Source organism: Rhincodon typus, chromosome 4, assembly GCF_021869965.1.
Source record: "Rhincodon typus isolate 14 chromosome 4, sRhiTyp1.1, whole genome shotgun sequence".
In the NCBI taxonomy this organism is placed as follows: domain Eukaryota; kingdom Metazoa; phylum Chordata; class Chondrichthyes; order Orectolobiformes; family Rhincodontidae; genus Rhincodon; species Rhincodon typus.
In genome coordinates, this window is record NC_063335.1 from 101,083,185 (window position 1) to 101,097,937 (window position 14,753).

General features: G+C 37.9%; 1 protein-coding gene across 1 annotated transcript in view; it reads right to left on the reverse strand.

Annotated features, from left to right (window-relative positions):
- Positions 1-14,753, reverse strand: part of adgrb1a (adhesion G protein-coupled receptor B1a) — a 618,149-nt gene that overhangs the window by 109,376 nt on the left and 494,020 nt on the right. Inside the window, exon 25 of the mRNA XM_048596183.1 lies at positions 1,559-1,730. Coding sequence (XP_048452140.1) covers positions 1,559-1,730 — 172 coding nt within the window. The remainder of the gene's footprint in view (positions 1-1,558; positions 1,731-14,753) is intronic.

A 14,753-nucleotide genomic window follows, 5' to 3' on the forward strand; every position in this document is an offset into this window, starting at 1 on the left:
TGGCCTGCTGTATTCATCCAGCTCTACACCTTGCTATCTCTGGTTTATACTATCTCTTTTACTATCCCTTATTGATTTAAGGAGAAGCTCAAGAAAAACACAATTGCTCAAGAGTGGATACAACTGGTTCTTCAAACACTCCTGGCTAATTATCTAGTACACATTCACTTCCCAATCAACTTCCCAAATAATAACTGCTTCATTCAGCACATTCATTTACAGATCTCACATCACACTTATTTTCCATAATACTGATTGTTTTGGTCATCAGACATCTGACAGCCAATGCATTATTTTACACAGAATTTACAAGGCAGAGAAAGGCCATTTGGACCAGTGCCAGTTTTTAACTTGCCACACACAGCTACCTTCCATTGTTTTTCACTTCATCTCATCCTATCAGCTTATCCTTCATTATTTTGCCCCTCACTCATATACTTATTGAGCTTCCCCTTAAATGCATCTATGTAACAATTCCATTTTTCTTTCAACATTCCCATTTGGCAATGAGTTTCCCCTGAATTCTTTACTGAATTTATTAGTGATTTCATAATTTTGGTCCTTGGTTTTGGAATGTTAAGAGTCATTCTGGAAAATATATAAAGAAGGTATATATGATAAACTGACAAACTGTAAACAGTCCCAGAGAATGTGTCATTTTTAAGTAGTTTCAGTTGACTTAGATACACACTCATATGGATAAATACATCTATATATTATGCATAAACACTTACATATATTCTAAATAGGTTACCTGAATAAGAGGAATAACAACAATACTGTAATATCAAGTCGACACGACTGAAATAAACACATCATTTGTAACTACAAAAACACATTTCAATTTAGTTCTGCTCACCCAGCCCTCCCTTTCACTATCATTTTCTGATCTTCCTTCTCCCTTTTCCATTTTAGAAATCTTAACTTTAACTATTGATACCTTACCTATACTTCAATTCATTAATTTTCCTTTCCAGACTAGACTAGGTGCCCTTTTTTATTCAGGAAAGGGGTTTCGTGTCCATAGAAATACACCACTGAAAAACACTTCAGATATTTTTTTCCTTCAATCCAAACATCATGCAGAACAATGAAGACAGTTAAAATCATGTAGCAGATTTTGATCAACCTTTGACATGATCACACACAGTAATGAGATATCCCATACTGAGCTGGGCAAATGACCTTCCTTAAAGAAAAACAATTAGTTTCTCTTGCTCTATCGCAAGAAATAATCCTGGATACTGAGATCACACAATTCAACTGAGTTTTACTCATATGGTGTTCAATGACATCTAAATCCTTGACTAACGCCTTACAAATCACTGGCAGTTATTTTTGATCCCATCTGAATATTTTTGAAACGTGTAAAACAGACATCAAATCCAGATTTAAGAGGAAACACATGCAAACCAAACACACCATTGGCATCACTACTTCACACATATTTTTATTCCCCTTTCAGTTACTTAATGGTAGATCATACATGCAGGATTTGTTAGCCCTGCAAAGAATTTCCCCTGCCCTTTAATCTCACATGTATTTCCATGTGACATACCTCTCTTCTCAAAATGCAGTGGACCATTACAATGACAAAGCCTTCCAAAGAGTCAAAGACAGCAAAGAGGATCTGAAAGAGGGCTGATCTTCGATCAGTGATGGCTAACACTGCAGACATCCAGGTCAGTGCTAGAAGTGGCAGGACAACACAAGAGCTCCAAAGAGATGCCCTATAAAGGGAGGAGAAAAAAAGATATTAGGAAGAAAATGTGAAATACCATCTGTCAGTGTCAGGTCAATGTTATCATTTATCTGAGACTCAGGTTAATACATAATCCAAATACAATAAAGCAGAAGTGCCAAACAAACAACTATTACAATTAGAAGGAGGAAATGGTCTATTAGTATTATCGGTGGACTATAAATCCAGAAACTGTTCTGGGGGCCCCAGGTTTGAATCTTGCCACAGGAGATGGTGGAAATGGAATTCAATTATAAAAAAGTCTGGAATTAAAAATCTATTGATGTCTGTGAAACCATTGCCAATTGTCAGAAGAGAAAACTTCTGACTCACTAATGCCCTTCAGGAAAGGAAATTTACCAACATCACCTGGTCTGGCCTAAAATTTGATTCGATTTATTATAGCCACATGTAGCAAGTTTTGTTTTGTGTGCATTACAGGCAGATCATACCATACAAAGTGCATTTGGGTGACTGAACTGAGCGAAGAAATGTGACTCCAGACCCACAGTCATCTGGTTGACTTTCAACTGCCCTTTGAAATGGCCTAGCAAGCCATTCAGTTCAAGGGCAGCTAGGGTCGGGCAATAAATGCTGAAACAGCCAGCGTTGCCCACGTCCCGTGAATGAATTTTTTAAAAAATCCCCACAATACTAAGGATAATACTAAAGGTTGTGCGGTTTCCTATGTTCAAAAAAAGACCTGTACCATTTAGACTTGCAACAAATATATTTAGTTTCATTTCAACTCAAGGATTTAATTGTTTCTGTCAGCAGAAACAACTTTACAGATTTCCTTTTACCAAGTTCCACTCCAATAAACTGATCAGTGAGAATATCCATTTTTCCTCTTAATTTCTTTTTTCTGGCACGTTATCCTGCATTCAACGCTGAAAATACTAATGATTATTAGCACAATAACTGGTCCAAAAACATCATCAGCTTCATAAAGCAGCAAATCATATTGCACTCAGTACACTTAAAAATACATTTGGAATAATTAGAGGATATGTCATTACCAGCAGTGAGATGTGATATGTCCAAGAAGGACATGGGAGGAGATTTGATGTAAATCTTCCATACACATCTTGCTCAGTTGTAAACTTATTGAATTAGAAAATGTCCTATACAGATTTCCCCTGCCCCTTCTTAAAGTTATAAAATAAAACTTCAACATTTCTACATAAGTCTACATTATCCTGTTTCAGCCACCAACTTTCTGTGCAAACAAATCTGTGTCTCTGATATAAAATTACAGAAAGTGCTGAAAAAAACCCAGCCAATTTGGCAGCATCTGTGGAGAGAGAAAGATAATTAATGTTTCAAATTGGCATTTTTGTACAGCTCGAGAAAGTAAAGATCGAATGAGGGAGAGGGTGGAAAGAGCAAAAAGGAAGATCTTATGGGGTGAAAGGCAGGACAGATTGTATAGCAAAGGGATAATGGTAAAGAGATATATGTACAATTAAAGGATGAATCAACAGATGCAAATTGATGCAGCAATCATCCAAAAAAAAAAATGGGAGCAGAAGTTTTAATCTGAAATTGATGCAACTCGATTTTGATTTTGGAAGAGTTGAAAGCACAGCATCGAAAGATGAGGTGTTGTTCCTGGAAACTTATGATGAGCTTCACTGGAACAGCGTAGGAGGCTGAGAACAAAGCAGTCAGAGTGGGAGTGAAGTGTCAAGCTTGTGGACTAAATGGAGCTGTTACACATAGCTGTCATCCAATCTATGTTTGGCTGCACTAATGTGGAGAAGTCTGCATTGTGGGCAGCAAATACAGTACATTAAATTGACAAAAGTACAAATAAATTGCTATTTTACCATAAGAAAAAAAAAACAAGTATTTGGAACAATGGGAGTGAATGAGCTAATGGGGTTGCTGTTGCATCTCCTGCGCTTGCACGAGAAAGGTGTCAGGGAAATGGAGAGGTTGTTGGCAGATAAAGAAGTGTCATACTAGGACTTCTTCCTCAGGATCCTGAAGATGAGGAGAGGGGAAGATGGCAGAACTGGCAGGAGATATTTGGTTGGGGGTGGTAAAGTTGACAACCAGAGGAAGCAGGATTCTGGGAGGAAAGGGGTAAGGAAAGAAGTTTAGGGTATGGAATCAACACAGCTGACAGCCCTGACTATTGGCAATTCCTAAGGTTCAAGAACAGGGAAGACAAATTGAAAGCACTCAAGTGGGAGGTAATTTAGTCAGAGTAGAGGTAATGAATACTGAAACTGGGAGAATAGACCACACTCTCTACAGAAAGGTATAAATAAATATAGCCCAAGGACTGTGTGTTCAATAGACTTGCTGTGAAAACTATATGCAGTCTAATTGATACTTATACTGGTATATGTGTATATATGTAACACAATTCCGGTCTCCCTGCTATAGGAAGTGTGTTGTGAAACTTGAAAGGGTTCAGAAATGATTTACAAGGATATTGCCAGGTTTGGAGGAATTGAGCTACAGAGAGAAGCTGGATAGGTTGGGGCTATTTTCCCTGCAGCACCAGAGGCTGAGGGGTGACCTTACAGAGGTTTAAAAAATCATGAGGGACATGGATAGGGTGAATAGACAAAGTCTTTTCCCCAGGGTGGGGGAATCCAAAACTACAGGGTTATGGGTCTAAGGTGAGAGGGGAAAAATTTGAAAGGCACCTGAGGGGCAACTTTTTCACGCAGAGGGTGGTGTGTCTATGGAACGAGCTGCCAGAGGAAGTGGTGGAGGCTGGTACAACTACAACATTTAAAAGGCATCTGGATGAGTATACGAATGGCAATGGTTTGGAGGGATTTGGGCCAAATGCTGGCAAATGAGACTAGATTTATTTAGGATATCTGGTTGGCATGGATGAGTTGAACAAAAGGGTCTGCTGTACAACTTTATGACTCTACATGTGTGGGAATGAGGTAGCAGTTTGTGAATTAATCCTTAGAAGGCCCAGCACAGATGTGATGGGTTGAATGGCTTTCTTCCATGTTATAATGATTCCATGATATTCTTTCATAATCAAAAACTCTATCATCCTACGCTTGAACTTATTCTTTTCAAGATGAAAAAAAGATAGCCCCTGAACGAAAGAATGGATTGAAAACAGAAGGCCATTTGGCCCATCGTGACCATGGCATTTTTCTGCAAGAACAACTCATTTTGTCCCACTCCCCTACTTTTCCCCGTAGCCCTGCAATATTTTTTCCTATAGATAATTAACCAATTAATTCTGCAAGCCATGACCTAATCGATCTGCACTACCCTCTCTGGCAGCACTTTCTCCAACCTAGTGATTTATTGCATGAAGCAGTTTTGCTTCATGTTTCCATTGATTCCTTTCTCAATCGATTTAAATCAGTGCTCTTTGACTTTCAAACCTTCTGTTGATAGGAACAGCTTCCTGCTATCCAACCCACTTACATCCTTCATGATTATTTGAACAGCTCTGTCAAATCGTCCCAAACTTATCTCCAAAGGGAATGGCACTAGCTTCGCCAATTGTTTGAGTTTTTATTGTGATCTGTATAACCTCTCATTTCTCGTCATTCTTTTTTTAGTGCTTCAAGACATCAGCGGTTAAAGTTATGAGGAAACATTATACAAACTTGGCCTGTTTTCTCAATAATTTAGAAGATTTAGGGGTGATCTGATCAAAGTATTCAAGTTATTAACAGCAAAAGGCAGGGTAGATACAAATAAACTATTTCCACTGATTGGAGATTCCACAATGAGGAGGCATAATCTAAAAATTAGGGCCAGACTGTAATGGAGAAATGTTAGAAAGTACAAGTACACACAAAGAGTGATACAGGTTTGGAACTCTCTTCCATAAATGGCAGCTGATGCTCGATTAGTTTTTTATTTTAAATCTAAGTTCAAGAATTTTTTGTTAAGCAGAAGTATTAAGAGATATGAGCTAAATGCAGGCATAAGGGTTTAGTCCATAGATCAGCCATGAAAATGGCAGAACAGGCTGAATGGCCTACTCCTGTTCCTATGCAAGATTCTTTTTTTGCAATATGGAAACCAAAACTGTACATGCAACTCCAAATGCCATTTTCCCAAGGTTCTATATTAGCATAAAGTTGGTCTTCTGCTTTTCAATTTTGTAAACCTCTATGAAAGAATCTTAGCATTTTGCTTTTTTTTTAAATGGCCTTATTTCCAAATTTTAGGTATTTCACCTCTCTGCTACCACCACCATCTCCCCTCCACCATCCTATATTGCCTCATTATTCTTCTTGCCAAAAAGAGAGTCACAGAAATTATACAGAAATTACTTTGCCAATTAAAAACTCATTCTGAACATTTATTGAACTTTGGATTCCAAGGTACAAATTGTTTGCACAAATTTTCAGCAGCATTGAACACTAAAATACACCTCACCTTTTGCAAGTGACAAACAGCAAAGCATTAGCATTAGAAAAGGATGTTGCAAAGACAGAAAACAGAACTTTTAATCAATTAGCCTGAAACCAGCAGAAGAGAAACCTGTATACATTATTATGGACATGGCAACAGGAACTTGGGAAATCATTATATAATTCAGCAGAGTTAGTATAGCTTCATGAAAGAAAGAGTGTTTTTGACAATTTGTGAGCATCCCTGAGTTTGTAATTGGCAAGGTAGATAATGCAGAATCAATGGATGTACAGCAGTATAACTGGATTTTTTAAAAACTGACATGGTGGTGCACAAGATCTTATTGAACAAAATTAGACCCTATGGGATAAGGGTTAATATATGAACACAGTCAGTGGACTGGTTAGTAGACAAACCTCAAAATCTATTCACTTACACAGAATAGAAATCAGATATTTTCATGGATTACTGCAACGAAATAAGGTCTTTGTGAGACCACACCTGCTACATACTACATAGAGGTAAACCTGCCTTGCAGGGAATGCAGAGGATTCATCATACTGATCAATGATGTAAGGAGATTGTCCTTAAGAAAGACTAGGTAGGGCTAGACCTGCACTCCTTAGTATTTCAATGCAGAAGTGAGGAGCGGGTGAACTGAAAAATTCAGAGGGTAAACTTTATTCATGGACTGCTACGTTACAGATTTATTTCAATTCACTGAAGCACCCTATCAATGAGAAATGTCACACAAGTCATTGTAGATTGTGGCCCATGCATAGTCTGCCCAAAGGTAGAGACTGATTCAAGTCTAACAGAGCCACTGGGGCTGAGCAAACCTTTTTTCTTGGCCCCTTAACATTTTTAACAGATTTGATAGAATTAGTGCTGCATGTTTTCCTGTGTGGAGAATCTAAAATTAGTGATCAAAATTTTAAAATAAAGAAATGGTCATTAAAGACTGAGGTGAGGATCTTTTTCCCTTCTCAAAAGGTTGTGAAATTTTGGAATTCTTTATCCCAGCAAGCTGAGGATGTTCAGTAATTCGGTATGTTCAGAAAATAAAATCACTAGATTTATGGATACCAGTGGAAGCAAAGGATGTAAGCATAATGCAAGAAGGAAAGTTGAGGTAAAAGATTATTCATGATTTTAGTGAATGGTGGAGAAGGCTTGCAGAGATGGAATGACTCTTATTTCTTAAGATTTTTCATTTATCACCTTCCCTTAGTTTCATGTTTTGTTATCCACTTGCTCCATTTTACTAGTTCTCACCTGAACCCATACAATGAGGAATTACAGGTAAGAAACATTAGGGAAGTCTTCACTTGAGTCGAAAAGGTTAAGTTGTGACGTGGCATTTCTTCAAACTTTTTCTTGGTGCTCTTAACATAAGTAATAATAGATTTTTGGCACCGGCTGAATAAGATCATCAAAAATAATTCAAAGGAACACTAAAACATATGGAATTTTGTCATAAACCCTTAGCTGAACAAAGTTAAACTGGAACTTATTTGAAAAAGAAAATGTTAAAAGATATGGGGCAGGAGCCTGGGAATAGATTAAGTGAATTAAAATGGGTGATATGGCTTCTTGCTCATCTGTAACATTAAAAGATTTTGATAACTTCAGATCTACAGAAGTGAATTCAATTGAGTACAATACAGTACAGACCAGGCCCTTTAGTCCACCAAGCCTGCACCAATTCCAATCCTTATTTAGACCCACTACTTATCGGCCATATGTGTTTCTATCCCTCTGTTCACCTCCCATTCACGTGTCTGTCAAGATACACCTTAAACATTGCTAATGTGCCTACCTTCACCACCCTCACTAGCAGTGTGTTCCATGCACCCATCACCCTCTAGGTAAAAAAGTTTACCTGCACTTCTCTCTGTAACGTGCTGCTATTATTCTGTAAAGTTTATTATTCCTTTTGAATTTTGTCACAGTATTTAATGACAACCAAAAATTGCACTTCCAATTAAATTTTGAGCAGCACTAACCATTGGAGAACACTACTTCTCACTTTTTGCAAGTAGGCAAAGAACAAAGCCAAGGGCAGAGCTGTAGAAAAGGATGTGCCCAAGAATAAGAGTGCATACAGGGAATTACAAATCAATTAGCCTGAAACCAGCACTAACCAACATTCATACTGTACAATTTCCACAGACAAAGAGTGTTGCGCTCGCTCCAAATATGCATTATATACAATAATCTCAAAGGAATTTCATAATCCTGTGTTTAGTATTGTTAAAACACCATGAAACACAGATAAAATCACTCATTAAAGAGAAATTCTTGTATTTATACAATGCCTTTCACTACCTCAGGATATCACTTTATAACCCATGAAGGTCTTCAAAGTGCAGCCACTGTGGCATTGACAATGGCATTAACAAGGATAACTGGAAAAATAGATTATTGTGAATAATGCATTGGGAATTTTTTAATGTCCATTTGCAACAGTCCTAATGAATGTGCAAATCGAAAAATACACCTGAAAGACAACATTCTTGTCGGGCAATCCTGCATTCCACTGTTAGCCTAACATTTGTGTACTGCTATATCACTGGAGATCAGCCAAGATCTTCCCCTCTGAAGAGTGGTGGGACATACGATGGGAAGGGTGGGTATTCAAATGGATTGGCTTTGGGGAGATACGTATCCCATCAGAAATTATGTTCGCCACTAACTAAGACTCTGAAGGTTTAAGAAGGTCTTGTCCTTGGTATCCTGACCAATATTTAGCATCAATCAACATTGTTAAGAAAAGACTATCTGGTCATTATCACATTGCTTTTCATGGCAGCTTGCTGTACACAAATTGGATTTCAGCCTTTTCTGTTAAAAAGGTATTTATAGTACAGAAGGAGGCTAACTGGTCCATCAAGTCCATGTAGGAATCCTGAAGAGCAATCTAGTCAGCCTTTCTGCCCCACTTGAATCTTGAAGTTCCACAGATTTATTTTCTTCAAGTACCTTTTCAAATCCTGGACACAAATTTCCTTTGAGATCGTCAATTATTTCTGCTCCCACTATTCTCTTGGGCGCTCAGTTTCTGCTCCAGCCACCCTGGTAGTGGTAATTTCCAAATAATTATCATTTTCTGTATAAAATAGTTGTCCCTCTTATTTCTGTTGCATCTCTTAGCCAAAACCTTAAATCTGTGTCCCCTAGTCTTGGTACTATCATCTAATTGGAACAGGGTCTCCATTAGAACAGTGACTACACTTAAAAACAAGTACTTATTGGCTGTAAAAAGTTCTGCGAAATTCAGCAGTGTGAAAGTCATAATTTACTACCGTCTAAGAAATTCAAGTTATGTCAAAAACTATAATTTAATAGCTAACAATGCCATGCTAATTAGAGGGTTTCACACAGCCACAGCTTTATATCAAGCTGCTATTTCTAAACTGACAGATTGATATGTCAGGAATTTATAACCTATTAAGTGCTAACAAAGTGCAAAGATAAATTATCAAAAGTCTTGACAGAGAATGGGAGAAAGATTATTCACATGCTGCACTGTTTAGTTACCATCACAAAGACTGCAGTAACTGTATATGACAGCGAGTCAAATGATAGCTGTAATGATCTTTGTGTGCATGCCCATCTGTAACACATTGTGACAAGAGTACATCTACACACATGACACAGCTACTCAATCAAAACAAAATCACTGCGGTGAACATTTCTTTTTCATGCTTGCAATGGTTTCCTTCACTGGCACTGCCAAAAGTTATATTTAACTGACTTCTGGAAAGAGCTTATTCCAAAAGTTGTCAAGCTGTCTGCGCAGTGTACATCTGACAAATTGCTCCCCTTGTTTTAACTGTGCACCACTGAGGAACACTTGTTCATGAGACTTCTAAGATTGACTAGGTCATGTGCCCTGCAGACAACATGAAATGGTTTTGCTAATCAGCATATAAATTTACAGAACCAGAATGAGTCAGGAAGCTCAATCTGATTGTAGCTTTTTTGCTGTATACACCAACCTAAGGGATTTCTTTCTTTCAGCCTAATTTATTTCTTGAAGCATAGTTATTCAGCACTTCAACCCATTTACACTACTCATGTTAGGCCAAGCAGCATCATAGGAGCAGGAAGGCTGACGTTTCGGGCCTAGAGCCTTTCTGCTCCTACGATGCTGCTTGGCCTGCTGTGTTCATCCAGCTCGACACCTTGTTATCTCAGATTCTCCAGCATCTGCAGTTCCTTCTATCTCTGATACACTACTCATGTTACTGGCTTTACTGATCACTTTTTCCACAAGTCTCTTACCCTGGTTTTCTTTTTTGTTCTTAACTTCCTAATTTTAATTTCTGTCCCATATGTTCCGAAATTATGGTCATGGTAAACAATGTATTAAAATCAGATTTTCCTTAAAAATCTTTTAGCATGTTTATTGTAAATATTAAACTGCTTCAGAGTAAAACCTAAACACTGCAAATTATGCCCAAAGGAAACAAAAATATTTGACTGCCATTTAATCTTGTGTAATTTTTTGAAATGATGGCTTTTTTTGGTTCTCATGTTGGATCAAATATTTGATACACACAGAACTATCCATATCTTTATACATTATTGAATTGCTTATAGTACAGAAGATCATTCAGCCCCCTTTGTCCCTGCTACTCTCCAACCAAAACATGCAGCTTTTCTTTTTTAAAATATTTTATGGGATGTTGGTGTTGCTGACAAAGCCAGCATTTCTTGTCAATCACTAACTGCCATAGAAGCCACTGGCTCTCTATCGGCTATTTCAGAGGGCAGTTATGAATCAACCACATGGCTGCGGGTATGGATTCACGTGTAGACCAAAAACATTAGTGAACCAGACAGGTTTCTCAAGACAACCGACGACAGTAATTTTCAATGGTTTTTTTTTGTGTCATTATGACTGCGACCAGTTTTACTTTCAGATTTCTTACTTGATTTTAAATTTCACCAGCTGACATTGCAGAATGTGAACCTTTTCACTCATAATATTAACCTGGGCCTCTGGATTACATGTCCAGTGACATTATCTCTACGCCAATGTCTCCCTGTTCCCTTGTGTCCTCCCCATAACTGTGGACATTCTTTCCTTTCAGATAATCCAACTTCCTTTCAAATGCCTCAATTGAACCTGTCTACAGCACACTCTCTGGCAGCACACACTTAATCACTCTGTTTGAAAAGTTTCTCCTTATATTTCCATTTGCTTCTTTTACCAATTACTCCAAATCCATGCCCTTTTGTCCGTGATCCAGCCAGCACTGGCTGCAGTTTATCCCTATCTACTCTGTCTAGATCCTTCAGAATTTTGAATGCTTTCATCAAATCTCCACTTAACCTTCTCAAAGGAAAGGCATTAATTTGGACCATGTGAGGATTGATGAGGGTAATGACATTAGTGTGGTGCACACAAACTTCTGGATATATTTGATACAGTGCCACACAATAAATAGACTTGCAAGGAAAGTTCTTGTTCATGGGTGGAACAATATGATCAAGAATGTGAGATTGGCTATGTGACAGGAAACAGAGTTTAGCATTTAATGGATGCTTCAATTTTTCCACAAAGCTGTTTCTCATTCTCACAAATCTCTTTTGCAAACACTTTGACACCTTCGCATCCTTCCTAAACTATGTTGCCCAGGACACACAATACTTCTGTTGAGCCAAAGCAGTATTTTAAACGTGTTCTACGAAACCTTTTTTTCTCTTTTGTGCTCTACCCACTTTATTGATAAAAATTAGGATACTCTATGTTTTACTTCTGATCCCTCTTAACCTATTTGACTATCTTCAAATATTTGTGTACGTGTGCACACTTTGCTCCTGAACCTTCTTTAACATGTGCCCTGTATTATTATTATTGTTACTTATTGTTGTCTCTCCATATTCTTCTAACCCAAACTGAATCACTTTGTACAATAAATTCAATCTACCAACGTGTCTACATTCTTTAGAGTTTCACACTATCATTCTCACAGTTCCCGATGCTTCCATGTTTCATATCATTTGTAACTTTTGAAAATTGTGCCTATATATGAAGGTCTAGGTCATTAAAAATACATATCATGATGAACAAGGGTCTTAACACAAGCCCCTGGGAAACTGCACTACAAATCTTCCCCCATTCAAGAAACATTCATTAAATGGTAAATTCTGTATCCTGTCACACTGCCAGTTTTGTACAATTCTGAACAAGAACTTTCCTTACAAATCTGTTGTGTGGCACTGTATCAAATGCCTAAAGAAATGTGCGTGCAGTACTTCACTGTCATTGCCCATATCAACCCTCACTGATCCAAATTAATGATTTCGGTGTCAAATTTGAATTCAGTGACTGTGACTTGTAAGACAAACAAGGAGTGGCAGTCCCATGAATACTTAAAACACTATTTAACTAAAGATGAATACTCCCCTGGCTGCATTTCTCAGAGATTTATTTGGTGAAAAGAAGGATTTTATTTGTGCACTAGATTTAGAAAAGGAACAGCTACAATTTAGCCTCAAATAAAGGAACTGCTGTATCAAAATATTATACATGTAGATTGTATGATTTCAGTAGCTGTGCTGCTGACTGTGAGCATGGCTCTGTCTTGGCTATCCCTCTGTCGGATTTGGTGGCCACAGAAGGAATGTTTGTAATATGGCTCAACTGTTAATCTTTCCAAAACCTCCTTCTATTCCCCAAAGGGAAAAAAAAAGTGTGGGTGTAAAACAGAACAAATTTATGCTTTATCATGGGGATGAAAATGCTTAAAAGGGAAAGAATTATATGTTAGACTTACATAAATCATAAACATGGTAGTTCTAATCCAGAGGTGAATTTATGGCTAGGTGAAGAAAATTACTTCCAGAGACGTGAAATGTGGTGTGCCTCATTAAATATTTAAGCACCAAGGTTTCATGCTGCTCTGCTACCACAAAGTGTAGTCAATAAGACATTATAGTGTTGTGTTTTAGTCACATTATACCACCATTGGAATTTTGACTGTTTAAAATTCCATAGATTCTGGTCAGATTAAATTTGTTTTGTGTAGAACTAAGGGAGCAGCTTCAAGGTCAGATGTTTTACCAGTGATAAATTACTTTACATCCATCCACTTTTATATTTTTACACTGGCTAACATGGTTCAAACATCATTTAGCCATTATGTGAAAAAAAATGAAAGTTAAGGATATACAAACATATTCAGCAGTGTCTTTTGTTGAACTTGGGAAAGAAAGATGTACGACTGCAAACAACTCATGAAAGCAGCAAAGCCCCAGTTATCTTTTTGAACCCTGCATTAAACCTCTCTGATATTGACCAAACATGATGTGATCCCTTGTACATTCAGCAAGATTTTTAAACAAGGTAGCAAATGAAGACCTTCCCGATATCATTTCCCAGTTTTGCAACAATTTTGACAGAGAATTGATTTAAAAGCAAGACTCGTGCACCTTAAGCATGACTTACAGGTCTTCAGCTTCAAGATGTGTGCAAAAGTCACACAACTGTAAAAATAATGAGTTTCCATGTACAGAGCCTTGTATGTTCATGGAGGGAAAGCTCTGTCAGAATCCATTCAAGCAAGCAGCTCAACTGTCAGATAGGTCTGATGATGACAGTGAATAGGTGCCAGTGAACAATATATCAGATGAGATATGAAGCCCAATTCCGGAAATGTTATAAATGAGCCATGCACAAAAAAAAAGATCACATTTACTGTGAATCAAATCATTTGGCATATACCTGTGCCAGTTCAAAGAGAAATTTTATTAGGAATTTGCGAGAAAGGTTCTAAATTTTCACAAGGTTGAGCCAAGTTTCCTGCCATGTGCTTGGCAGAAACCCTGGGAAAACTACATGAGGTGAAATTTTTGCACGGTTTGTCCACTTAGCTACAACTCTGCTTTATTTGTAATTTCCCTGGGCTTTGAGCCAACCTCCCACTGAAGTTATGGCAAGATATGCGGAAAGAAAATCTTACATAATTCAATATCATTTTATTTTTGGTACGCAGTAAATATCCTATCTATGGATTTTCCAGCTGTCAATTGAGTGTTTCGCTTCCTAGCTAGCAAGAGATTACACTAATGCAGTGCAAAATAGAAACTGGTGTCTCAATCCAATGTTGTTACATTTGTTCTACAGCATAAAATAGGCATGATAAGAATACAGCAAGGAAGGGATCAACTCTGATCTGCAAGAGCATTCATGGCTCTGCTATGTAGAATCATAGAGACGTACTGCATAGAAGCAGGCCCTTCAGTCCAACTCGTCCATGTCAACCAGATATCCCAAATTAACCTAGTCCCATTTACCATCATGTGGCCCACATCCCTCTAAACCATTCCTATTCATATACCCATGCTGATGCCTTTTAAATATTGTAATTGTACCCGCTTTCACCACTTCCTCTGGCTGTTCATTCCATACACACCACCACTTGCATGAAAAAGTTGCCCCTTAGGTCCCTTTTAAATCTTTCTAGTTTTGGACTCCCCCACCCCAGGGAAAAGACTTTTGCCTATTCACCCTAACCAAGCTCATATAAGGTCACCCCTCAGCCTCCAATGGTCCAGAAAAATAGCCTCAGCCTATTCAGCCTCTCCCTATAGCTCAAGCCCTCCAACCCTGGCAACATCCTAGTAATTATTCAAAGTCTTTTCT